Below are 26,319 nucleotides of genomic sequence, written 5' to 3'. Positions count from 1 at the left end.
GCGGCAACAATCGAGGTGCCGGGAGTGATTGCCGAGCATAGGAAATGCACGAGCGTGCCAGCGGTGCGTCTACTGCCACTGCGCACAGCACCATCAACGCCTCGCCGGGCGCACCGCATGCGTCCCCCTCCCCGCGGAGGAGCTGCAATCGGCGCAGAAAACCGCCCGGGGAGACTCCACGCTGCGCCGCTCATTGGGTCACCCTTTGAGGGCGCTCGCGGTGCTGTGCAATGATGCGTGCAAGCTTCCCTAGCGCTGCGGCCTCTCGCTGCGCCTGCGCACGTACCAGCTGCTCGCGTCTGCGCCGCAGTGACTCGCTCTTCGTCTCCAGCTTCTCGCGCACCATGGCGCGCGCCTGGGTCGTTGCCTGTGCCCACAAGTCATTCTCCGTTGTGGCCGTGTCACCCTCGACGTAGCGACGGCGCCGCAGCACAGGAAGCATGCCAGCGGCCCATTCGCGCACCATGCGCTCCTCCATCAAGCGCCTCTTCTGAGGGTTACGGAGCTCCTCCTCTGCCAACTCGAGCTCAGCAGTGACTTCATCCGCCATGTCTCGATAAGCTCGCTTGCGGGTGCCGCCGAGGAGTGCATCGCTGCGTTGAACACTGCGCACCGCTTGCAGGCGGTCAGCCTTCATCCCCTTGCGCTGCAGTCGGGCCTGCGCCGCCGCCGCCGCACGAGCCTGCTCTACCCTGCTGAACTCGATCCTAGCTGCCACAGTATGCGAGGTGGGGGCTAGAAAATAGTAGTCGTCGTCCACCTCAGTGGCAGCCATCGTGTGCGGGGCCGAAGGGGGGTACCTCGAACACCGCCGCGATGCCGTCATGGCCTGGGTCATCAGGTCCACATGCGGCTTCGAGAAGTCGACAGGGACACGCGGTGTCGCTGACGACGCCCTGAGCACGGACGCCGGATCCATCGCGGAAGAGGAGGAGGAGGAGAATCGTTGGCTGTTGCCGTGCCGGTCGACGGTCATGTGGCTCGTCACTTGAGGCGCACGAGACCGATCTACAGACGCCGCCATCGGAGGCGGTGCAGGGACAGAAGACACTCTCTCAGACATCTCCAGGCCACGCGCGCCGCCACGTGTTGACACTGGGACGACAGCATCTCGCGTCTGTACGACTTTGGCAGATTTAGTAGCTGTGCATGCAGTCGCTCGGCGTAGGGCCGGCGCCGGTGCCACTGCCGACTCTGGTCCCACGGTCGCCGGCGTCGGCAGCGATGGCGGTTGCGGCGCGGCGGCAGCGAGCGCGGCGACGCTGAAGCTGTCTGCCAGCGGTGCATGCTCGTCCTCCTCCTTATCCCGCAGCTTCGTGCAGGTAACACAGAGGAACGTTACCGGGCGTTCTTCCAAGCTCAGGCACTCAAGATGTGCAGCAAAGGTGCACTGGCGGCGATCGCAAAATATAATGCGGGCGGCGTTGTGGGGCTGCTGGCACACATCACACACGACGCTATTACGCAAGGCCTCCTCGCTCGCCGCGTCGTCGTCGTAGTAGGACGTTTCCCACGCAATGTAGTTGCGTTTGCGCACCTTGGTCTCCTCCTCCTTTCCGGAATCGGCGTGAACGGTGTAGATGCGGGTGAACCGCGCCTTGCAGCATGGGCACACATTTGTGTTCCTTGCCCAGGCCTTGATGCAGTAGGAGCAGAAGAGATGACCGCACGAGTTCAGACGGCCACGCGGGTTGTCGACCGGGTGAACGTCGGTGAAGCAAATACCGCATATATTCTCGTACAACGCCGTCGAGTCCGCTGCCGTCGCCCCAGAGATTGCCGCACCCGCACTGGGAGCGAGTGAACGCCGCTCCGCCGCCTCCAACGTCACTTCAGGCAGCTGAGACGCCGGCGCAGAGCCCAATCGTGCGGCTCGGTCTTGGTCGGCACACATCCGTAGGAGGGCGACGGAAGGACGGGTTGGTCACGGTTCGCTGTCGACTACGTGTTTGTATCGGAAGACGGTGAATGGAAACACCTCACGTCTCGGTGGTCGACAGAGGTGAGCCCAGAACCTTTCCGTCCCAGTAAAGTGTGTTCAAGTCTGCCCGGAGGGCGCTAGAGAGGCGGTATAGACCCTTGGCCGCCAATGCTATTGAAAGCAGCACACTGGGTGTAGACAGGGTGCAACGGCACCACGACGGCGAAATCACCTGTGGCTGTCTGTGTATGTATGAGGTGGGGTCCGCGGCGTAGGGAGGGGGGTGAAGGGGAGAGAGACTGGTACGATGGCACAGGGACACATGCGCCCTCGCCTGCAAGGAACAGGCAGATGCGGGAGAAGTCAATAGGGCGCGGCACAGAGACCGGTGGCCCGAAGATGCGAGGGAGGACAAAGAGAGAGAGAAAGCCGAAGATAGGCCATCAACAAAGACGCCGACAGCTTCCACACGCCCAATTCTGTGCCGCTCAAGCTGATGCGATGCGAAAGGCGGAGCCCCTCACCACCACCGCCCTTCCCACGCGTCTGGCACACATGCGCACGACAGGCGGCATGCGCTTACGCCCAAATGGGATGCAGCGAGGCAGCGAAGAGATGCATTCCCCTCACGTACACACGCACACACGCACGCACGCACCTTCACCACCACCCCCTCCTCTCTCAGCTATGGGTGAGAGTAGCGCAGTGCACACATGGAAGGCACTGCGGGTCTTCTCGTTCCGTTCGTGTGCGCGCCGGGTGCGTGACGAGCACAAAAAGGGGGAGAGGAGGCGACGAGGAGAAGCGTCGCGGCGCACTCACTCCCATCACCCAAGGCGCCAGCCTGTGTCTCGGGTTCGCTCCACGAGAACGGCGACATAGCACGCGTGTGGTGACGCTAAGCAAGCAGACGTCATTAGAAATGCAACACAAGTTAAAGAAACGCGGGAGGGGGCAGGGGAGGAAGTCGACGAGGGTGGAGGATACAAAAGCGAAAGGACTCGCACTGCGATCAGAAAGTGTCACCCCGTTCAGTACAATGCCCTTTGTCCGTGACGAATCGAAGCAGCGAGTGGTAAACAAAGAGAGCGAGAGGGCCCCGTATCGGAGGAAGCATGCTGGCGCGCCGTTTTCTCTTTCTTCTCCTTCTTCTCGGATAGTACCAAAGCGCACGCACGTCTCCGCACGATTTCCTAACAGTCAGAAGAGCTGCTTTGGCTAGTGCGCACACGAACGACAGAGAACACACATACATACGGAGGGAGCGAGTGGCCAGTCCTTTGTGAAAGCGAAACGAGGCGTACAGGCCCGTGCACTGCCAAACGAAGAGCAAGACATCCAGGGGGCCAATACACGTGCAACACCTTGCTCCTGTCGTGTGAAGCGCCCAGTGGAAAGAAAAAAGAGCGCCCAAAGCGATGCACTAAGGATCTTTCATGAAGGGGTGTTCGAGGATCTCTGGAATGGTTGGCCGCAGCTTTGGGTTCGTGACGAGCAAGTAGGCGATGAACTCGACCGCCTTCTCATCGTAGTCCCGAAGCCGCGTCGGTAGGGGCGCTACGTGGTAAACCTTGAAATTGCGATCGTAGCCAGGCAGCTTCGTCACACCGGGCCACGTCTTCTCCGTGGGGGTGCCCACCACGTAGAACACCTTGTCCAGCTGGTCGCGCCAGTTCTCGCCGCGAAAAAGGGAATAGCCGAGAATCATCTCCGCCACGATGCAGCCGACTGACCAGATATCGGCCGCCGGGGTGTAATGGCGATCGCCGAGAATGATTTCGGGGGAGCGGTACCACAGTGTCATGACCTCGTGTGTGTAGGTCTGCACCGACATCTCAAACATGCGCGCCAGCCCGAAGTCCGCCAGCTTTACGTAAAACTTGGTCTCCCCACTCTTCTTGTCACGGTAGTTGGCAACGAGAATATTCCCCGGCTTTAGGTCTCGATGCAGGATACGGTTGTTGTGGCAGGTCCACAACGCGTAGAGCATCTGACGGGTGAACTCACGCACAATGTTTAGCGGCACTGCTGTGCCATTGGTCGGTTTCTGCCCGCTGGCGGGACGGTAACGCTTGATAAAAGTGCGGAGGTCCTCGTCGAGAAGCTCGAAAACAAGGTAGACGCGATGTTCGCTACACACGACGTCCAGCAGCTTCACGACATTCGGGTTGTCGCTGAGATCGTGCAGGAGGGTCGCCTCGCGGATTGTGGTGGCGGGCACGCCTTCCGCGAAGCCGTCTAGTCGGAGCTTCTTGATGGCATACTTGGCGCCAGTCGCCTTGTTGCGGGCCCGGAACACAATGCCATACGTGCCCTCGCCGAGCACCTCTTCCGGCTCATAGGCGGCACTCAGCGCCGCGATGTCTATCGGATCCAGTTTACCATTCAAGTTATTCACCGAAGTGGACATGGTGCGTTTCGAGCGCCAATTGAATTAGCAAGAAAAAAGAGCAGCTCGGCCCTTGCGGCTGCGACGCGCTAACAGATGTATGTGTGAAACGACGGAGTGTGCGCGCGACTGTGGTGGGCTGCTGTGCGAGGCGATATTGCCGAACCGAAGTCGCCCTCGGGAAACTCAAAGGCGGAGTCCAGCAAAGCTGACACACATACAGAGAAGCGGAGCGCTAATCCAAGGACGATCGTGTCCATGCGGTGAACAGCAGTTCACATCGGGGGGAGGGGAGGGGAGGGGAATGGCGGTGGGAGACAGAGATGTCACGCTCACAAGCTAATGAAAGGAGAGGCACACGCACGTACATGCCAAGACGTGTGCGGAAGGGAAAGGGGGAATGCGTCTGTTCCGCTGCGGCGGCGACGGCGGCCTCTCTGTTTGTTTATTTTTTTTCCGATTGTCACGCGGCACTCACGGGCGCAGGTGTGCTTGCCACACCAACAGCAGCCAGGAGGCGAGAAAGGAAGTGTGCGAAGACGTGGCGGGTAGAGCGGTGATGAGTTCGAGCGCAGCGCTTCGCAAGCCAAGATGATCCACTGTTCAAAGCTGCGCGCGCCAACGCAGCGGTGCACTCATTGGCATCTCCTTCTGGCGGCCACTGTCTTGCAAGAAAAAGCGCACACGCACCTCCAGACCGGTGGTGCACGATCTCGTCCTCTTTGTTACTCTGCGTTCGTCGCATACGGCGTCGCCCTTTTCCCCACTCAACACACAGGATACGACTTATCCGCCTAGCACGCCTGGCATGCAGCGCGCGCGAACGCAGTAGGGGCGGCCTAACGCCGCGGCCACAGCGAAGTCAAACGGGAAGGACCGAGGAGCGGAGGGCGGCGGTGTACGACGAGGGGATATGCGAGTCAAACGAAAAAGACAGGCGCTTCGTTGGGAGGCACATGAAGACTCCGGTCCTGGACGAGAGACGGGCGTACCCGCAGTGCAGCACCAACGCACCACAACCGTCACACGTCGTGCCACCCCCTCTTTGGTGGACTTGTCCTCACTCTATGCGTCTCGCACCCGCATACTCGTTTTTGTCTTCCTAAGGAAGGCCTCTATGAAGGAGCGCTCTCCACTGCGGCAATCATGCGTGCGAGCATCGCGGCGAGCTGCAGCGAGGTTCCCACACCCTCCGCAATACGCATCGTCGTTTCACCCACTATTTTAAGCACCTCCAGCTGCTGCAGTTCACTCCGAAAAAGACGGGCGTTCGCCTGGACCACTTTGAAGAAGGTCGAAATCACGTCCACAGGGGCGTAGCCGCGGTTAAGCAATCGATTCATCTCCTTGTGCGCCTCCTGGATGTTGCGCTTGGTCACGCACGCCGTAATGATGTTCTCGACGAGCACCGGATGCGGCTGGTCGCACACCTTGAAGACATTGTCAGCGTTTACAAGCCCGTATCCAGTGTGTGTGGCCTGGAGCGCGTTCAGTGCCTGCCGCAGGTCGCCTTCGGCGAGGTAGAGGAGGGCCTCCAGCCCGTCATCGGTGTAAGAGACGTTCTCCTCTTGGATGACGTACACTAGACGCTTCAAGATGTCGGCGTCGCTGAGCTTTTTGAAGCGAACAACCGCGCAGCGAGATTGGATGGGCTCGATTATCTTATTACTGTTGTTGCACGCAAAGGCAAACCGTGTTGTGCTGCTGTGCAGCTCCATTGTGCGACGCAAGGCCTGCTGCGCAGCTGGGGTCATGCTATCTGCCTCATCCAGGAGCACAATTTTGTGCAGATGCACCACCTGCTCCTCTTTGGTGGCCCCCTCCCCTGTGGAAAAAAACTTTTTGGGTAGTGTCTTTTTTGTCTGCGCAAAGAGTTTAATCTTCTCACGCACCACATCCAATCCACGGTCGTCGCTGGCGTTCAGCTCCAGCACCGCCTCCTTAAGGATATCCTTCCCGGCCCCACCGAGCGACGATCCTGCATTACCGGTGTCTGTGTTCTGAAGCAGCAGATCACGCGCTAGGCAGAGCATACTGGTGGTCTTGCCAGTGCCGGGCGGCCCACAGAGGAGCAGGTTTGGCAGGTTACCCTCCTTCGCAATCACCTGCAAACGCGAAATCGCCTCTGTATTGCCGACAATGTCGGATACCGTCTGCGGGCGGTACTTCTCCACCCACGGCGTGCTGACGGTGCTCATGACAAGCGTGAAGCGCTGTAGAGGGCTGCGAGAGAGGTATAGAGGGTGCGGAGCTACACAGTGGAAGAGATGACAAGGAGAAGACGAAACGAGGGGCCATGTACATATATATATATAAAGACCTCTCACAAATTATCCATGAAAGTCCCTTCCCGTAATGCCCAGTTTCACAGCGTAATGGCGATGAAGACGGTGGTACGCAGAGGTCTGGCGCTACGATATCGGCGTGTGTGCGGGAGCGCCCCGATGAACCGCAAAGGCCTCGACATGTGCATGAGCAGACCTCGTGTGCAGAAAAGGAAAAGGCACAGGCCCCTCCCTCCCTTTCTCGCCGCGCTTTGCGTGTGCTTGAGGTAAGAGTTCGCCAACGCGCACCGATGGGCGTTGAGAGAAGTCGCGAGGGAGGAAAGCGAACCAACGCGCAGTGTGTGTGTATGTATGTGTGTGAGGGGGGAAGGAGGGGGGAGGCGGTAGAAACAGAGATACTGGTAGAAACGACCCCGCACACACAGAAACACACACACACATTCGCTGCTGTTCCCACGCTGGCGGAAGCTGCACCTCATTTTCCAGTCCACAAAGCGGAGAAGGGAAGCAGTAATCGCCACTGTTGAGCTTCCGTGGAGAAGCGCAAGACCTTTGGAAACGTAATAGATCTTCTCTGACTCTGGGACGCCGAGCGCGAAGGCGAGCGGCACAAAAAACACCGCAACGTTCAGGCGCATATACACATCTATTCACATGCTCACACAGACGAGCTTCGCAGCATGAACGCTCACTTGTTGCACAAAACATGCGCTCTCTCCCATCCGCACACATCTCTCTTTGTCGCAGACACCACAACAGGACCGGTAGCGCAAGCCAGCGTCGGCATGTATTCATTGCCTCTTCATATGCATTGGGCGGAGCACAAGCAAGCGCTCTCTGACGCAACACGCGCTCTTCCACCCTGTCGAAACCTTTTCGAGCCAGCCGCAGAGCTGCCCGATGTTTCATGACAAGATGCGCTGTGGAAAGGGAAGGGGTGGAAGGAAGGAGGGAGGGAGGGGGGAGCGCCAAGGAGAGGAGAGGGGCGGTGCTTCCATGGGAGAGCGGCACCAACGATGGGTACTTCAACTCGAGAGAGCGTCCGTTTCACCCGAGAAGCCACGGAGGAGAAAAAGATTGGCGTAGTTACCACAGTGAAAAGCAAACGTACGGGCTGGCGAAAAAAAAGGAAAGAAAAGACCACAGGCACATTATCGCTGCCTCGCACGCAACACAGAGCACCGCCAGCACGCACCGACATACGTACAGCGGCGCTTCAGCACCTTCGGAGAAAACAAAATAGCCAACGAAAAAAAGGAAAGCACACGCTTCGTACTCCAATTGCGTGCGTCTGGCCGCGGGTGCTCGCAGCGATCAACGAGGAAAAGAGACGTGAGGTGTTTTCTTCAGGCTGCTCGGCGGCTCCCTTGTCTAACATCTGTATATGAGGTCAAGTCCCCTCTGGCACACCATTTACAGGGTCCTTCGCCTCGCGATTCGAAGCAGTCGTTCACACACGTGCGCTTCAGCAGCGTCTCTGACCTCGCAATCCGAGCGCGGTCTCAGACTTTACCCACGCACACCCGCTGCGTATATCGCCTCACAGCCGCTCCTATCATCCCGGCCGCCGTGCAGGTGGGCTAAGGCGAGTCACACTAGTAAGCAGGTCCAGCACCGGGGAGATGCGCTCGGGCACCGCTGCCCATTGGGTAAGTGTAGAGATGAAGCATCTCATGCTCCCTATCGAAGGGGGTGGGGCATGGGCGCAGTGCCCTGAAGGACCCAACGGCTCATATTCATAGGCAACACATAGCTCTGACCGCCCCCCTCTACTCTACGTATTCGACTCTACGCCACCACCAGAGGTGACTCTGCATTGGCAAGGAGAAGGTGGAAAGGGTAGTTGCTCTTCCTCTGTCCGCACTAGCACAGCAAGTGGATTGCTGGAGTCTCTGCGATACCCCACGCACCAGACACGTGGTGCCTCGTCTACTCCTTCGTCCAAGAGCACCTATGCGCACATGCATGTGTCCAAGGAGGAGATCGCACGAAGGTAAAGGGAGGGGCGAAGAAAAAACTGCAGAGACAGGGGAGAAAAATGGGGGAGAAGCGAGAGGCAGAGAGAGAGCATAGGGAGACGATCCATGGAGGCGTGCACGCACGTGCGCGCTTGGGCACAGAGAAGAGTATGGAAGAGCAACCGACGACACTCGACGACGAAACGAGCACACACACAAAAAGAGGTATACACAGCAAAAGCGATGAGTAGAGAGGAGACACACAGGCACACACATAGATGCATATCCCGCAGCACAGAGTACGCTAAGCAGGAGTGCGCGGCGGCGAAGGTGCCCGCCGGCAACTTGCTTCGCACAAGACGCAGACAGCGAGACCAAGTCTCACAAGGGATCGAACGCGCGGTGGAGTTGAGGATAGTACGTGTGATGAGGCCAATAAATAAGGGGGAGTTGCTTATGAAAAGACAGATGAGTCGCCTCGGCACAACAGCGCCGTAGAGGGCGAGACTGTATGCAAATATATAAGCGAAAGGACTGAGGCTGGTACGAGGGGGAAGTGATGGGAGGGGTAAGGGATGGGACACGACGAAGAGGATGGGAAAGGCACCTATGGACCTCAGCAATAGCAACAGCAGCAGAGAAAGGTGCACGTAAAAGGCAAGAAAAAAAAACAGCATCGAGGAAGAGGTGCGTCTACATCTCCTCACCACCACATTCCCCTGCCTGGATGTCTGTGTGCGTGTGTGTGTGTAGAAGGAGAACGCCAGTAACGCGAAGAGCGCTCCACAATGGAGTGGCGCCAGAAAAGAAGGATGCTGTCGTCGATGCGTGTAAAGCGCGTGGAGGGGCAAGAGGGTGGCCGTCACTGAGGAAAGAGTAGTCAGGCCTCTACCTGTATGTGCTGCCCCGCTCATCGATGAACGTTGTTGCTCCGGGCACCACCAGCGAAGCCAAGGCAGATGAAACAAAGAGAAGAAAACAGTCACACGCCCGCCCCCATGGCGCACAGGCTACCGTAGCGGAGGCCACTCGAGAACGGGTAAAAAAGGGGGCGAGGGCATTGACAGGGCCCACTCATACACGTGGCTACGTAAGGAGATAGTGCGGGGGACGGAACGGCAGGACCGAGAGCCTCAGTGACTACGCCGCGAAACAGGGGTCGTCGTACACTGCTGCTGTTGCGTCGCAGAGGCGAGAAGGAAAGGGGGTAGAGGTGGTTGCGGTCCATCCACCCCGCCAAGCGTCTGAGAGCGGAGGGGAAGTCAGAAAAGAGGAGCAACTCCCAGAGGGAAGACAAGGAGGTCGTCCAACTCCAGAGGCGACCGAAATGAACACCATCGAGAAATGACACGCTCATGAGGGAAATTGTTGACAGAGGGCCCACGCACACATGACATGCATACACCCAACAGAGAGGGGGGAAGGAGAGCGATGGGGAGCAGCACGGCCCCGTCTCTTTGCCCGTGTGTGTGTACGTGTTCTCGTCATCTCTTACATCCAAAGGGAAGTTGGACACCATTACGGAACAGACGATAGGGGGAGGGGGGCAGATAAAAATATATATGTAGATATATATATATGTGTGTATGTGCACCCTTTCACAAATCGACTGAGCGCATGCGGCAACGCCGGTGACGGATTCACCACTCTCACCAGCAATGCCAGGGAGACGGCCACTACTCAAGGTGAATCGGCCTCTTTAGATACCTACGCAGCGGGACATCCCCATACACACTCAACGCACGCAGACGCGTATGGATCCCCCCGAACCGACGGCGAGGACGGAGCGAACGTGTGCATTTTTCGACGGCTCAGTGCGCGCACATCGTTAAGGCGCTGGCAATAAGAGAGACGCCGGATGAGACAACAAAAAAGGCAAAGCCAACGGACAAGTTCCACTCGCATGCCTTGAGCGACGGCGTGTTGCACCAACCGTGAAGGTAAAGGTGAAGGGCAACGCCGCACGTGACGGCCGCGGCGGCGGCGGCAAGGAAAAAATACATAGCAAGCGGAAACTTGACGACAGCAGAGAAGAAGAAGAGAAAGATAGCCATGATGACGTTCGCAGCAGCCAGAACACACGACACCACAGACATCCCCTCCGCCGTCTGAATAAGCATGTTTCCATGGAAGCAGGTGAAGTAATCCTCCCGTAGGTCGACAGGGGTGCCGGCCTTTGATGTGGCATAAATGAGCTTCCACAGCGTCATCTTGCTTTTGCCTGGCGGTCCACCGGCGAGGAGGCCGAAGCGCTCCAATGTCGCCTTATCTGTCTCGATATCAAAGCTAGGACTATGAATGGTAGCGTTCAAGGTGTCGAGAGTGCTCTCGACGCTGGCCGGCATCTCGAAAAAGGGCATGAATACGCCGAGCACGGAGAGCGCCAGGGCTATCACAGCACATAGGAGCACAGCTGTGCGAATGATCGTGGAGGAACGCATCCTGCCGTGGCCCCCTCGTGTAGAAGGAAAAAGATAAAGGCGGGTGTTTGCCACGGGACTTCAGTGTGCGTTGATGCGTGTTCGGCTTGTGCTTATCCTACGAAGAGGGTCTACACCGGCCTGAATGGCGAAGGACGGCAGTGAGGCGCTGACCAGAGAGGCTCACGGGAAACGGATTCCTGCCGGCACTTAAGCTCGTCGCATGCGCGTCTGTGTGAGAATGTGTTACGATGAAAGCGACTGAACGCGCCGATGTGTAGGTGTCGGCGCGTGCATAGTAAAACATGGTCGCGCGCCCGTGGTGTGCACGCGCAAGACAAACACACAGACATGTTCAGCGCAGAAAGGGTCAAGGAGAGGGAAGGAAGTGAAAGAGAAAAGCGCGGCGATGCCGACCACAGCAAAGGCGAGAGAAATATGGGCGTAGCCGGCAGGCATGAAAGAGTGAAAGAGAGCACTTGCGAGACCATTGGACGCCTCCCACGCGCATATCCGTTCTGTTCACGTCGCACACACACACAGACACACAGAGACATACAAGAGTATTTACCCTGCCAGCGCCCCCGTTGTCCCTCGAGGTGACGCGCAAGCGCGTCGACTGTGCCGTTTTGCATGCGCGCCATAAAACGTCAAACGAAGTACCCCAACGAACGCGTCAGAGGCTGACACAAATTCGGGCGGCAAATTCATCACCACGAGAGACTTCCGTCATCTTTCATGACCTTCGCGTCGTGCTGCTTACCCCTCTAAGCGAGCCCCGTCAGACGCGAGCAGAATGGCCTTCATGGAGCCCCTGCTCACCCGCACAGTAGCATGTATGCAGGCACCTACGTGTGCTGGATCGCTAGCGCCCTTCGCACCGGTGGGAAGCGGGGAGACTTAGCGAATACGTGTCCGCTGAGCCTCTGTGTGCCGAAGCAATGCAATGCGAGCCGAGACCGGAAATAGAAACACGCTGCGGTCAAAGTCCTCGGTGCCCTCGATATCGCGGCGGTGAATCTCCTCCTCTTGCAGCACTGCGCGAAGTCGTGCCTGAATGCGGCGCAGCGTTAGCGATGGTGGCTTGACGGCGGACATGGACGACCCAGCAAAGGTATCCACCACTGCACTACCGTCATCTAGCGAGGCCTTTCCGCGTGGTGATCCGTATCGCAGCCCGTCTTCCCACTCGCTCTTCATGCTGCCACGTTGATAAAGCTGATCCTGCTCCGACAACGACGCCGCACCGCTTGCCGTACTGACGTCTTTGATGGGCGAAATGTTCGGCGTGTCTCGGAAAATGCGCGGCGTGTGCAGCTCTTCATTACGGTGGCCGACGGCGCTGCCGAGAAGCGAACCTCCCACCGCCGCCTCAGCGCAAGTGCGTGAGGGACGCCTCGGTGTTAGCTGCCGCGCGGCGGGCCGAAGTGTGTACGCGGCAAGCGAGTGTGTCGCGCACGCACGCGTCGCCGGAGAGCTCGCAGCGCCGGCCACTGCCTCTGCGGCGGCCGGCGAAGCGCAGGCGTCCAGAGGTGGGGCAGATGAAGCTGATTTCATTGGGGAAGACGGCCTCCGTGGCGCCGCGCGATCTCTGTCGTCACCTTCCGGCGCGGCCTTCTGCTCATGGCCGGCACGAAAAAGGGCCACCTCCGCGGCCCAGCGCTGCACACGGGAGAGCATTTCGTTCCGGTACAGTTCTGCACGCTCCTCCACCTCTCTGTCCTCAAGCCGTCGGCGCCTCTCGTGCTCCTGGCGCACCGCTTCGCCACAGGCTTGCTGACAGAGCGCACGCATCGTCTGCATCCACGGCGATGCCCCCTCCGTGATGGTGCGTTGCAGACCGCCATCTAAACTCTTCTTCAGCGCATCTTGCAGGGCTGGGTATACCGCCCCGGCAGCGCTCGAGCTGCGCGGTACTGCCTCAGAGGACTCACCGCGGTGACCGCGGCCGCCGTAGCTGGCGATGCCGTCAGCTCTGCTGCAGCTGCGGTACTTCGGCCGCTGCTGGTGTCGACTGAGCAGCGATACGCCCTCGCCTTTCAGCTCAGAATGATCACGGCTCTCCAGCGTTTTGCAGCTATTGCGCTCACGTCCTGCCGCAGTCGCGACGAATTTTGTGGTGCTCGCACGCAACGGTGTCGTAGCGGGTCCCCCAAACTGGCGCCGTCGCTCGTCACGTAGGAGGTCCTCGCGCCTCTGAACGAGAGCCAAAACGGTATGATCTTCCAGAAAGGGCGAGCATTCCGTCAAGAAATCGTCAACTTCCTGCGCACTTGTCGAGCTCAGCAGCCTCGCGCCTCGTCTCTGCGCCTCGACGATTTCGCGCCGCAGCGACTCCGCATTGCACAAGTCCGTATACATGCACAGCTGCACCTCATCCGGTGCACTACGGGCCTTGACGAGGGCCTCAAAGATGCCGCGCTCACTTAGCTCCCTACAGGCCTTTCGTAGGGGCACCACATAGCCCTTGCAAGCATTCATGTGCACACGGTACATATTCTTGGCCCGCGCGATCAGATTGGCAAGCGAAGAGGAGGAAGTCTTTCGTGTGTAGGCAGAGACGCCGGTTGAATCCTCAGCTGCTGTGATGGCCTGTTCGAGCTCGACGATGTCACCTTTCTCTAACGCGTCCTGCAGCGCGGCCGTAACGGTTGACGCGTGCATGCCGAACAGAAACGTTCGCAGTGAACGCGGTCACGAAAAGAATCGGGGCGCGGTGCGATTACCGCCCTGGAGAGAAAGCGGCGAAAAACGACGTCGGCACACGAGCACAGATGCGCCCGGATATGGAGTAGTTGAGGCGCTTTGGTGCAACGTTTGTCAGGTGAAGCCGTGGTGCGCAACGAGGTGAAGTCATGGCCCAGCCGATCAGGAAACACCGGTGCGCCTCTAAAAGGCGAACCGCTTCTCAGGATGACAAAAAAGAGAGACGCACGCACAGACGCACGCACAGAGAGAGAGACAGGTCTTCTGGCCGGAGTGCGACGACGCGAGTGTGGGGCCGAAGAGGATGCCAAAAAGGAGGACCTGCGTAAAAGAGGAGGGAGGCGAAGAGAGCAGCTGTGAAAGGGGACACGTGCGCAGGAGCAGCAGCATCAGTCACCTTGCATTGCCACGGCCCCCTTCGTTAGGGTGGCGGACGAATTAAGGTGCTGAAGAGGCGCTTGGGCTTGCCTAGTGTGTGCACGCACAGACAGGCTGCGCGGGAACCCTCGTTAGAACGGATCGCTTCACGTGCTCGGGCGCTGAGCAAGCGAGTTCGCGGCAGCTTTCACGTCGCCGTCCGAAGTACCCGTAATGGCCAGCGCCCTTGTGAGCAGGAAAAGGAGAATGGCTCTTAGCACGGCCAAAAGTGGCGTCGATCCAGTCTCTGCTCGTCTGCGGCCATAGTTCTGCGTGTGCTCCGCTCTTCATGCGGACTGAAGGGGAAAGACAAGGCCCTCCACTCCACTCTGGCATCGACCAATTCAAGCCGGCCTGACTGCAAGCCCCCACAAGCGCACCTATCGAGAGCACACGCAGAAAACGGCACAAAAGGGGATGACGGAAAAAAAAACGCAGGACGCCATGATAGAAAGGAGTAAGAGGCGCTTTGAGATGAGCGTATGCCGACACACAGACACGCACATACAGATAGTCATAAAGAAGGGGTGTGGGAGGAGGACGCGAGAGAGCGAGACAGATAGAGGGGGTGAGCGGAAGACAGCGGCTCAGCGGCCGCTGCGGCATTTCATCTCTTCGTTTCACATCTGGCGGTGTGAGCAAGACACGAGCACAAAAAGGGTTCAGGAAATGTGACGCCCTTGAGAAACGGACGAAAGCGAAAGCGGGGCAGCGAGCCACGCTACACAAGGCTAACGGAAAGAGAGGGAAAGCGCACCGGGGATTTGCTCGCTGACTGATAAAGCAGCGGGAGCAAAAACGCCCTGAGGAGCGGAGTGCAGCCCTCATCCTCTTTTTCTCGTTTGCAGGCAAGCGTGGAAGGAAGAGCAGGGAAGGGTAGACTGGCGGTGGGGGGGACGCCCCTCCGCTGAGGCCCGGTACGCGCCTCGTGCACGTGCGGCAATTGAACGCGTTCCTCCGAGGCTGGCCAGAGGCCGAATTCGTACATACTATAGACATCCAAAGTAAAAGCGAGGGGAAGACCGAAAGGCTGACGGATAGAGAGGGAGAGGGAGAGAGCCGCGACAGAGAAGACGCCCCGAGACGTGGTTCACGCAAGCGGCAGCAAAAGCGGCGGCAGCCGTACGGGACGTGAGACGCCGCCACCCGAAGAGACGGAAGAAGTGTGCGAGAGGCGTGTAGAAAACTCTACACGGAGAGAGAGAGCGTTAGTGTAGAGAAGCCACGCGCTACGTGTGGGGTGTGTGCGGTGTGAAGGGAAGAGAGAGCCCCATAATAGAGCGAGAGCAGGGAGAGCCTTCTAATCGATCACGGGACTCGCCGGCGCCTCCGCTGCTGCACGGCTCTTGGCTAGCTGGGTGGCGTTGAGCCGGACAACCTCTCGAATGAGCTCATCCACGAGCTCGCGGGCCTTCTTCTTCTTTGCTAGCTCTTTATCTACCTCCACCATCAGCCACGGGAAGAAGTCCAGCTCAACCTCGTTCAGCACGCGATCTGCGAACCATCCCTCATCCTGCAATCGGGAGAAGACGCGGTTCTCCATGTTGCTCATGTACGCCTTTGCAAACTGCCTCGCCTGCAGCTTCTCACGGGTCTCCTTCTCACGCTGGATGCGCTCCACCTCCTGCTTCTTGCGGCGCTCTTTCTCCTCGAACTTGCGGCGTTCCTCCGCCTCGAGCTTCTGCATCTCCAGCAGCTCTTCCTTGCGGCGCTGCTCAAATTCAATTTGCTGCTGGCGCAGTAGCTCCAGTTCCTCCTCCTGCATCACCTCGAGCATTGCCTGCTCTAGCGTCTTGCCTACAAGCACCTCGAGGATCGGCTCGACAGCCTCGTCAAAGCGGAACAAGTCCCCTTCGTAGATTTGTGTCTCCGCGTCGCGACCAGACTTGGTTGGGACGTACTTTGGAGTCGCTGGTCGGTCCATGAGTGGGTCCGTCTGCGTCTCCTGCACCTGCTGCGACACCTTGTCGGTCAGCTCCTCCAAGTACTCGTCGGTTTGGATCTGCGTGTTTAGTCGACCGTCACCCGGGTCGGGGGTGGCCATGTGCCGCCGAGCCGCCTCAATCTGCTTGCGACGCTTGATCGACGCCGCGCGTTGTGACGCTTGCTTGCGCCGCTGCGAGTCGATCATCTCGCGCTTCTCCATCTCAGCCCGCGCAGCGGTGGACATGATTGGGGTAGCGTAGGTGTTGCCACGATAGACGCGACGGTCATACATAACGTTGCCGAAGCGCTGCGAGCCACTGTGCATGTTGCGGCTGGCATTGCGGCTGCTGGACGGGTCGCGGTACTTGGGCTCCTGGAACCCTTGTGGCGGCTGCCGGAAGGTGTAGGCTGCCGCCGTCGCCCCCGAGCCCGCTGTTGGTCGCTGCATGGTTAAAAGGCGCACCAAAGGCAGCAGTACAGTAGCTGGCGTCTGCAGGCGCGTGCCTGTATGTCGACCTCTACAGCGCTGGCTGAGATAACGTGCGTGTTAGGAAAGGGGGGCGTTTCAAGGGACGCAAGTGGATCTAAGGGGATAAAAAATGCTTCGACACAGCGGACATACACGAGCGGCTCCACCGCGTAGCGCTGGCTGATGCACACGAGGAACCAATCACAGCAGCGGAGAGCTGCGTAGGCTTGGAGAAAATGAGGACGAGAGAGAGAGAGGAAGGCGCGGCTGATAAGCGCCGCTGACTTCTGGTGTCGCTGGATACGAGTGCGCCTCGATAGCGACGTGTCTACTTCGATGCGTGCCAACACCGGGAAGGGGAAAAGGGGAAGGGAAAAGGGGGCAGGCGGAGCAAAAGCAGAGGTCTGTGCGTTGAAGTCTGCGGAGAGGATTTCTTCGATGTTTGCCTTTCGTGCATCGAACGTTTTCCCTCTCCCTCTGTGTGTGAGTGTGCGTGGTTTAATTACTGTTCGTGCTCAGACAGCGTACGGCGCGACAGCCATCGTTTGTGTGTGTGTGTGTGTGGCGGGGGGAGGGGGAGGGCAGGAGAGAGACCGAGCGATAAAGAGATTATCAAGGAAGAGTAGCGTGAGGGAGACTGGTAAATACATGGGGGCACGGTTGCCCGAGGTCGCGTGATACACGCCGCCAGCGGTGCGGTGGTGCGCGGATAGATGCACAGGATATCAAGGTAGATTGCTACATGTCCGCGAGCAACGCTGCTTGTCGCACGGTTACCGTCTTCGACTCTCGCCTCGCTCTTCTCCTCCTCGCGTTTGGATGGTCACCGCCTCAGAAAGGGCTGCGATCACTCGAGTTTACCACGCCTATCTCACGGCGAACGTGGGAAGGGTGGCGAGAGAAGCGGAGGGAAGGGGGGTGGGTGGGTGGGCGATCGGTTGTGCGAGGAAACAGACGGTAACGAGCCGCATGCGCATGCACGCGCGTGATGTCCATCACCTCCTCTCCCTTTGGTGGGTCATTCACGTTGACTGGGTAAGACCAAGCGCATTTCGAAGTGTAAAAGTGCAACGGTGCTGTACATAGAGCGTTCAAGTGCGCTGCAGGGGATCTGCCGCCAACACGAAACAGTTTGTATAGACCCTGGCGCATGAGCGGGAGTGCTGGCGGATGGGGAGGGGATGGGAGGGGAGACCGCAGCCCTCAAAGGGGGCAAAGGAGCACAAACCGCTGAAAGCAAATCGCCCGTTTCGGCACGTCGCCGAATAATCAATGACGTCAGACACGCGACGCTTTGGGAGGAATACGTGTGCAACCCTCCTCGCCAGACACAAACACGAAAAAAAAACTGCATACATGGGAAGTGTGCGCAAACTCAACGAGAGCAATGCATGAGGCAGATCTATGCCGTAAGGTGGCAGTCGCAAGAGAAGTACGACACAGAAACATCAGATGTCGGTCTGCATACGCAGCGGTGTCCTCCCGCAGGCCATAGCGGATACGGGACGCGTAACGCAAGCAGACTTCCCGCAGCAGACGAGGAACCGACAATTTGCATCGAGTGGAAAACACATTCTCGCAGGAGTGGAGCCAGTGGCGTGAGGGACATGTTGCGACAGAGAAAGGAGGCTCCGTAGTGAAGGGACGCGGCCGGCTGTATCGCTTCTCCTCTCGCACCCCTTCTCCTTCTCGGATGCCCTTCACCTTGATCTCCATTCCCTCCACTCTCCTGGTGTCACTGATTGTACGCCCCGCCGCCACCCGCACGCATTGGGAGGCTTAAAAAGTACAAGAGTAAAGCACACTGTGAGAGCCGGGAGCTGGTCTCGCAGTGCTGGCATCCTTGGTACCCAGTGGTGGCAAGCTGTCCTTGCGCTGCCGCTGCTGAGACTGGCGAGCCGTGGAGGACGCCTGCGGTCGATGCAGGCTGTTCCGGCCATCGCCCTTGATGAACCTGCGCGGCAGCGCCGGGAAGCGGGTTTGCTGCAGCTGCCGGGTCCCGGCGGGCGGCGGCACAAACTTCACCAAGACCCGCTTTGGGGTGAAGATGCTGACAGTGCATGGGTTGTCCCCAGAGACGGGCTGATTAGGCGATAGAAGAAGGAGCGAATAGTAGCCCGGCTTCTCAGCCCTGAAGACAAGAGAGTGCTCGCGGGCGTTCGTTGCGTCACCGGAGGAGGTGAGCTTCATCGCCTGGTCGCTGAAGGCCACCATCATCACGTCATCATCCGCAATAGCGTCTCCATTGATCGAGGTCAGCAGGTCTGTCATCTTCTCCTGGCGTAGCAGCACATGCACATCGCAGGCGCTGCCTACAGTGAAGTCCACTCGTTGGCCTTCCGCTCCGGGTTTAAGCACCACTGCGGCGCTCTTCGGCTCCCGCGACAGCCCGCAGTAGTGGAGCGGTGTGAGCGAGACCTTTGCGTACCCCGGGTAGACGGACAGGAAGAAAGAGCCGTGTTGGCCGACCTTGGCCGTGTAGGGAACGAGGAGACACGTGCTATTAGCTGGGATCTCTATTATGGTGCACACCTCACGTGAGTCGAGCAGGACACCCTTCTGCAGGAAGCGCGCCGTGCTGTGTGTGATCAAGGGCGTTAGCGGAGCGGAGGACAAGGTCGGCTCCATGAGGGCAACACCCGACTGCGGGTAATGGCTGCACCCCTCAGGGTCAACGAAGAGTGGCAGCGCGTGACGGAGCTCCGATATCACTGTCGCCGAGCGAGAGCTGTTGTTCTGCAGAACAAAGATGGGATTGTTGCGGAAACTGGTGAACTTGGCACTGCCTCCACTCGTGCGGATGTCCCACGCACCCGTCGCCGTAAGCCTGTCACCACAGTTGATGTGGCATGTTTGCATGCTCGAAAAGTTCCGAAGAAACGTGGGCAAGGGCAGGTAGAGAAGGTCGTCTCTCCCGGGGTCGTATTGGCACGCGCGCTGCAGCGCCTGACTCCAGTTGACGTCCCCGTGGCAGAGTGGACCGGTGTAGACCGGCTCGTCTTGGCGGTACGAGTTTTCTAGTTTGATGACGACATCGGACGAGTTCGTCGAACCCTCCACTGTGAGGACCACGCCGACGAGCGCGTAGCTGCACAGGGGGTGAATGCCATCTGGCACCTCAGCATTCGACGAGCACAAGACCACGTTGCCGCGCGCCAGGCCTTCCGCCACGCCGAGCCAGAAGTCCACAGAGGTGTAGTTGCCGAGGTTGGCAGCCTGCGCCAACTCCTGGTCGAAGGGGGTATGCGTCACGGGGCGGCCTGTGAGGTCACGCAGCGTCTCTAGCGCGGTGCAGTTCACCAGCCGCTCGTAGCCGCCGACAAACTTGGCGTACGCCTTCTCCAATAACAGCGGATACCATAGGTGGCAAGATGACTGCAGAAACTTCGGCTCACATGCTTGCGTGCATGGCACGCGGTCGTCCACATCGACGTAGACGGGGTTGCTGTGGGGATCGAAGAAGATGAACGTGTAGGGTGCGTTGACTGGGGCCTCACTCGTGGCTATGAGGCGCTGCAGCAGCACGGGGTACCGCGAGAGGGCAGCTATGAACGGGGCAAGGTAGCCAACGTCACGTGGCGCGGACACGACGTCGCCGGGGAACGGGGATGCCGGCTCAAAGGACTCGTAGCGCCCTTCTGGGTAGAGGTCACATACACGCACCCACTCCTCCGCCACGTACTCGTTCCTCGCGTGGAACTCCGCGTCTTGCCACCCACGCAGCTCCATCGCCAGCTCGTGCGCGCGGCGGTTCAGGAGATGCTCCAGCTCCAGCGCCAGCGATGGGTTCTCGCCGCTGCGCTTCAGGCGCCGCCGCTCTAGCTCCAGCTTGTGGAAAGTGGGGTCCGGGTCCAGCGGCAGACGCTCCAGCGCAATGCCCTCCGGCTCCTGGTCGAGGTACGCGCGCTCGATTCGAATAAACTCCGCCGCCAGCTCCATAGCGCGCTTGTTGAGCTCCCTCTCCAGTGGTATCAAGTTCGTCTGGCCCTCCTTCTTGGCACGGAAGCGCGCCAGCTCCGCCTTGTGGAAGACCTCATCCGTGTGCAACGGGAGATCTGCCAGCGGCACGCCAGACGGCTCTGGGTGGAGATAGCCACGATCGCTGCTCAGCAGCTGATCAGCCAGCTCATAAGCGCGCGCGTTCATGGCGGTCTCAAGGACCCCGATGTCCGCCGCCCCTGCTTGCAGGTCGCCCTTGCGAAGCTGCCGCCGCGTCCGCTCGATCTCACGCATTCGACGGTCCGCGTTCAGCGGCAGGTCATGCAGCGGAATGCCCAGCGGGGTGGGGTTCATGAAGGCCCGCTCCTCGTCGAGCTGCCTCTTCGCCAGTACCTCGGCGCGATCGTTCAGCTTTTCCTCGGTCGCCTTCACCGAAGCGGCGTTTCGGCCCGCCTCTTTAAGAGCACGACGCTGCTCCTCCATCTTTCGGAACTGCTCGTCCTCGTTCAACGGGACATCTGCGATGGGCACGCCGCACGGCTCCGGGTGAAGAAATGCGCGCCCCTTGAGCACCAAGTCCTTGGCGAGCGCGTGCACGCGCTCGTTCATCTTCCGCTCCGTGTCAGCGAGATCTCCTCGGTTTTTCTCGCCTCGCTGGAGGAGTTTGCGGCGGTGCAACTCCTTTTCATGAAACTCGCGATCGGTATTGAGAGGCAAGTAGCGCAGGGGGACCCCCTCCGGGTTCTGATCCAGAAATGCACGCTCTTTCTCGACAAACGCCACCGCGATCTGCAGTACGCGGTCCACCATCTGCTCTTCACATGCACGAATGGCCTCATGGTTGCGCTTGGAATGCAACCGCAGCGCACGGCGCTTGCGCTCGACAGGGTTGAGGACACTGTCATGATTCAGAGGCAGCTCCTCGAGGGGCACGCCCAGAGGCTCTGGATCCAGAAACGCGCGCTCCTTGCGAAGCAGTTCTTTGGCGATTGCATGCGCCCTCTCCTCCAACTCCGCCTCCTTTGCCGCTCTCATGGTGGCGTTGCTGAGCACATCGCGCTTCAGCTGCAAGCGCTCATCCTCCAGCGCGCGGAATAGCGGGTCAGTGTTCAGGGGCAAATCATCCAGCGGTACGCCCTCCGGCTCGCGTGACAGAAAGGCTCGCTCCACCTCCAGGAACTCTTTGGCCATCTCGTGCGCGCGAACGTTCATCTTCCCCTCGACCGCCCTGACCTCCGCCTCACCCCTGCCCCCCTTCAGCGTTTTCTTGCGCCGGCGTCGCTCTCTCGCCAGGTCACCGAATTCCTTGTCCGTGTCCAGGGGCAGCCACTCCAGCGGCACACCCTCTGGCGTGGGGTCGAGGAAAGCGCGGTCGGCAGCCAATGTTGCCCGCGCCAGCTCCCTCGCCCTCATGTCCATACGCAGCTCCATCTCTGCGATCATGGCCTTGTCGGGGGAGGTACCGCGCTGCGAGCGGTACCGCGCGATTTCCGCCTCCTTGAACTCTGGGTCCTCATCGACGCCGAGCTCGGCGAGCGGAATGCCCTCCGGCTCCTGCTCCATAAAGTCGCGGGCCTTCGCGAAGGCCGCCCGCGCCAGGGTGTGGGAGCGCTGGTTCATCTCTCCAGCCAGCTCGCGCAGCACATCTGCGTTCTGCTTCGTCGCAAAAGGGTCCCTGCAGCGCCGGCGGTACTCATGCTCAAGCTGCCGGAACGTCGGATCCTCATCGAGCGGGACCTCAATCAGGAACATACCCTCCGGCTCAGGATCAAGAAAGGCGCGCTCTTGATCGATCACGTCATCGGCAATCTCGCAGGCTCGGCGGTCCATCTCGTCCTCAATGGCGGCCATCTCCGTCGCTTCAACGCGCCCTCCTTTCCCGCGATGCCAGCGACGCCTCTTGGCGAGTTCGCGAAACGCTGAATCCGCGTGCAAGTTCAGCTCCTCCTTTGGTATACCGCGGTAGGACGCCTTGATGGGCTCCAAATCCAGAGCGATGACCTCGCGCGCCAGCTCGTGCGCGTGATTGCGCAGCTCCTCCTCGTCCGCCGTCACTTCCTTTCTCATGTTTGGCGACCGCTTGTGCGCGCGGCGCTGTCGCTCCAGCTCCCTGAACTTGGTATCTGTGTCGAGCGGTAGCTCCTCCACCGGGATGCCGTGCACCTCTTTCGGTAAGTAGTCACGATCGCCCACGACGATTTGGCGCGCCAGTTCATGGGCTCGCGCGTTCAGCTTCTTCTCCAGCTCCTCAACTGCCGAACCTCTGCCCATCACCCCCTGGGCCCGCAGGATCGCCCGTTCCACCTCCATACCATGGTAGAGGTGGTCGCTGCCGAGTGGGATGTCGCAGAGCTCCACGCCTTCAGGCTCCAGGTCGAGATACTTGTTACGGTCACCCCTCAGCTGCGCCTCGCCCACCTCGTCGGCCCGAAGTTGCAGTTCACGGCGCAGGTTGGCGACAACCATAGAGAAATGGAGAGCATCAGGTTGATGCTGCAGCTGCTTTCGAAGCTCCTTCTCCTTCGCCACGAAGGCCGGGTCACCGTCGAGGGCCAGCAGTTCCTTTGGAATATCGGACGACTTGCTTCGCAGGAACTCGCGACCCTTCGCCTTTGCCTTGGCAGCCAGCACGTGGGTGCGGTCGTTGAGCTTCTCCTCCACAGCGCGCACCTGCGACGATGTCAGCGGCTCGCCCTGCGCCAGTAGACCCAAGAGCTCTTTTTCCCGCGCGCTGAACTCCGCGTCGTCGTCCAGCGGCACCTCGGCAAGCGGCACCCCCTCCGGTTCAGGGTCGAGGAAACTTCTGCTCTGCTTGAGGTACTCCTTCGCCAGCACGTGAGCGCGATCATTCATCCGCCCTTCCGCCTCGGTGATGGCCTTCAGGCTCTGCTTCTCCGCAGCCTTTAGCATACGCAGGTCCTTTTCCAAGGCCACAAACCGCGAGTCTTTGTCCAGCGGCAGCAGCGACAACGGCACCTTATTCGGCTCTTGGTTCAGCCGCAGGCGGTCTGCCGCAATCCGCTCCCTGGCGAGCGCGTGTGCGCGCGCATTCAGCGTTGCCTGCACTTCACGCACCTTCTCCGCGCCTCCCAGCGGATCCTTCTTTGCCCGCCGCAGCGACACCACTTCTGCAGCGAAGATTGCATCGCTGTGAGGGCGCAGGTACTTCAGCGGGTATCCCTCCGGCTCCCGGTCCAGCCCTTGCAGGTCCTCCTCGAGCTGCATCCTCGCCAGACTCGCTGCGCGGTCATTGAGACGGCCCTCCAGCTCCAGCATGCGCGCCATGTTCCCCTCCGCCTCGCGCGCCCTTAGCCTTGCCCGCTCCACCTCCAGTGAGTGAAACTTGCTGTCGGTGTCGAGCGGCAGCTCCGCGACCGGCACCCCCTCCGGCATCGGAATGAGGTAGTCCCGATCCTTCGCCAGTGCCGCGTTCGCCAGTGTATGCGCGCGTTTCTTTAGCTGATCCTCGAAGTCTGCGATGATGATAGAATTCTTTACGGGATCGCGCGCCTTCAGCACCGCCCGCTCCACCTCCATATCATGGAAGTCGACGTCTGTGTCGAGAGGCAGACGCGTCACAGGCACGCCCTCCACCTCCTGACCAAGGTACCCTCGGTCACCACGGAGCAGCTTCTCGGCCGCCTTCATCGCACACTCATTCATCAAGCCGAGCACTGTGGCAGCCGCTTCTGCGCTGCATCCCTTCGGAAGCTTCTCCTTTTCCGCTATCAGCGCTTCGAACTTGGGGTTCTCGTGCAGGTCGAGCACCTCCACCGGGACGCCGCGTGGTGTGGGGGACAGGGATTGGAGATCTGTCGCCTTTACGGCCCGCGCCAGCTCCGCGGCGCGCCTCCTCAGCTGCTCCTCCATGTCAGTGATGCGGTGCTGATTCTTGCGGGGGTCTGTCAGCTTCAGCTTCGCCCGCTCCACCTCAAGAGTGTCGAAGGCCGCATCCGCATCCAACGGCAGGCGGCTAAGTGGTATGCTCTCCGGCTTCGGATGCAGGTAGCGGCGGTCTCCCTTCGTGACCCCGTCAGCGAGTGCGTAGCAGCGGTCGTTCATGCGACCCTGTACCTCATTGATTGCCCTGCGCTGGTCATCATGCGATGCTTTCAGTCCGCGCAGCTCATCGACGAACTGCGCAAAGATGGCGTCGTGATGCGGCTGCAAGAGCGTCAGCGGTAAGTCGCGCGGGTGCGAATCCAGGTCGCGCAAGTCCTCCTCCTTCTGTGCGAGCGCCAACGCGCGCGCGCGCGCGTTGAGCTGGTCCTCCAGCTGGTTCACCAGCGTCATGGCATTTCGACTCTTGGCTGTGAGCCGGGAGGCCTCAAGCCTCCGAAACGCGGAATCGCTGTCGAGCGGAAGAACATCCACCGGCACTCCCTCAGGGGCCGGGTCCAAGTATTCCCGCTCTTTGCGCACCAGTTGCTTTGCCACCTCGTGCGCCCGCTCGCACAGCTGTGTCGTCAGCGCCACGAGCTCCTTCGGATCAACGGCGCGCCCCGCCCCCTTCTCGGAGAGCAGGTGCAGCCTCTTGCTTTCCAGCTCCGTGAAGCGCTCGTCCTCGGAGAGCGGCACTAGATGCAGCGGCACGCCCTCTGGCTCGGCATCGATGTACGTGATGCGATCCTTTGCCAAGAACGCCTCGGCCAGCTCGTAAATGCGCCCGTTCGCCGCGCTGCGAACCTGCTGCAGCCCCGCTGCATTCCTGGCAGGATCTCGCTCAAGGCGCCGCAGCTCGGGAAGCAGCGCCTCAAATGCGCCGTCGGCATGGGGCTTCAGTAGAGACAGTGGCACCCCCAGAGGACGCTGCTCCAGCCCCTTCAGATCCAGCTGCAACTGCTCCGCAGCCAACTCCTCGGCTCGCGCGTTCAGCCGCTCCTCCAGCAGCGCGATCTCCTCGCAGCTAGGGTCAGGCTGCCGCTTCGCAACCGCTCGGGCAACTTCCGCCTTGTGGAACACCGCGTCTTCGTCGAGCGGGAGCAGCGTCAGCGACACGCCGAGCGGGTTTCCTTTCAAGTACTCGCGGTCTCCGCTCAGTGCCATGGCCGCCAGCTCGTGAGCACGCGCATTCATTAGCTGCTGTTGAAGACGAATATTCTCCGCGTTATGCACCGAATCCGCCTTGAGCACCCGCACGACTTTAATGAAGTCCTCCATCTTCGCATCCTTGTGCGGCTGCAAAATGGAGAGGGGAAGGCCACGTGGGGCGACATCGACGCCTCTCAGATCCTCCTCCATCTGCGCTAAGGCCAACTCGTGCGCCCGTGCGTTCAGCTGCTGCTCCAGTCGCGCGATGGCATCAGCGTGCTGGGTGGAGTCCTGGAGATGCAAGATGGCCCGCTGTACCTCTTTTTCGTGGAACGCGTTGTCCGTGCGCAGCGGCAGCAGCTCAAGCGGGACGCCTGCTGGGCGCGAGTCGAGATATGCACCGCGTCCCCCCTCCAGTGCCGCCGCTGCAAGGGCATGAACGCGCTCGTTCAGCTTTGCCTGCACCTCCGCCACCCTACTCTTTAGCTGTGGTGAGCGCTTCCACCGCCGTAGCTCTGGGATTAACCGCATCACCTCCGCGTCTTCGCGCGGCTTCAACAGATCCAGGGGAATACCCAGCGGCAGCTTGTTAACGTTCTCAAAGTCACTGCTCAGCACGTTGCGGGCAAGCTCGGCCGCCCGGATCCTCATCTTGTCCTCGAGGGCCGCAACGGCTTTTCGGTTTCGCATGGGGTCGCTCTCCTTGAGCTCCTGTCGCTCCTGCTGCATGTCGTTGAAAGCCCTGTCGGTGCCAAGCGGAACATCGAAGATCGGCACCCCTGCCGGGTTGGGGTCCATGAAGTACAGCTCACCTTCCTTCCGCTCACGCGCCAGCTCGCTCAGTCGGCCGTTCATGAT

At 60.0% G+C, this 26,319-nt stretch overlaps 6 protein-coding genes across 6 annotated transcripts; all 6 read right to left on the bottom strand.

Moving 5' to 3' along the window:
* Positions 1 to 190: 190 nt before the first annotated feature.
* On the bottom strand, positions 191 to 1,894 carry LSCM1_03399 (uncharacterized protein; the record flags this gene model as incomplete). The annotated part of the gene is made up of 1 exon (XM_067320941.1): positions 191 to 1,894. One exon carries the CDS (start codon positions 1,892 to 1,894, stop codon positions 191 to 193), a length of 1,704 nt encoding a protein of 567 aa, XP_067177551.1.
* Positions 1,895 to 3,344: 1,450 nt separating this feature from the next.
* Positions 3,345 to 4,331, bottom strand: LSCM1_03398 (uncharacterized protein; the record flags this gene model as incomplete). Its single annotated transcript, XM_067320940.1, has 1 exon — positions 3,345 to 4,331. One exon carries the CDS (start codon positions 4,329 to 4,331, stop codon positions 3,345 to 3,347), a length of 987 nt encoding a protein of 328 aa, XP_067177550.1.
* A 1,094-nt stretch (positions 4,332 to 5,425) lies between these two features.
* LSCM1_03397 (uncharacterized protein) lies at positions 5,426 to 6,508 on the bottom strand (the record flags this gene model as incomplete). The annotated part of the gene is made up of 1 exon (XM_067320939.1): positions 5,426 to 6,508. One exon carries the CDS (start codon positions 6,506 to 6,508, stop codon positions 5,426 to 5,428), a length of 1,083 nt encoding a protein of 360 aa, XP_067177549.1.
* A 3,856-nt stretch (positions 6,509 to 10,364) lies between these two features.
* Positions 10,365 to 10,994, bottom strand: LSCM1_03396 (uncharacterized protein; the record flags this gene model as incomplete). The annotated part of the gene is made up of 1 exon (XM_067320938.1): positions 10,365 to 10,994. The coding sequence occupies one exon, from the start codon at positions 10,992 to 10,994 to the stop codon at positions 10,365 to 10,367; it is 630 nt and encodes a 209-aa protein (XP_067177548.1).
* Positions 10,995 to 11,873: 879 nt separating this feature from the next.
* Positions 11,874 to 13,637, bottom strand: LSCM1_03395 (uncharacterized protein; the record flags this gene model as incomplete). The annotated part of the gene is made up of 1 exon (XM_067320937.1): positions 11,874 to 13,637. One exon carries the CDS (start codon positions 13,635 to 13,637, stop codon positions 11,874 to 11,876), a length of 1,764 nt encoding a protein of 587 aa, XP_067177547.1.
* A 1,759-nt stretch (positions 13,638 to 15,396) lies between these two features.
* LSCM1_03394 (uncharacterized protein) lies at positions 15,397 to 16,470 on the bottom strand (the record flags this gene model as incomplete). Its single annotated transcript, XM_067320936.1, has 1 exon — positions 15,397 to 16,470. One exon carries the CDS (start codon positions 16,468 to 16,470, stop codon positions 15,397 to 15,399), a length of 1,074 nt encoding a protein of 357 aa, XP_067177546.1.
* Between the last annotated feature and the right edge of the window lie 9,849 nt (positions 16,471 to 26,319).

The sequence above is a fragment of the Leishmania martiniquensis genome, chromosome 27, assembly GCF_017916325.1.
Source record: "Leishmania martiniquensis isolate LSCM1 chromosome 27, whole genome shotgun sequence".
NCBI classification, from domain to species: domain Eukaryota; phylum Euglenozoa; class Kinetoplastea; order Trypanosomatida; family Trypanosomatidae; genus Leishmania; species Leishmania martiniquensis.
Note: the sequence above shows the minus strand (reverse complement) of the source record. Positions and strands in the feature narration are given on the sequence as shown.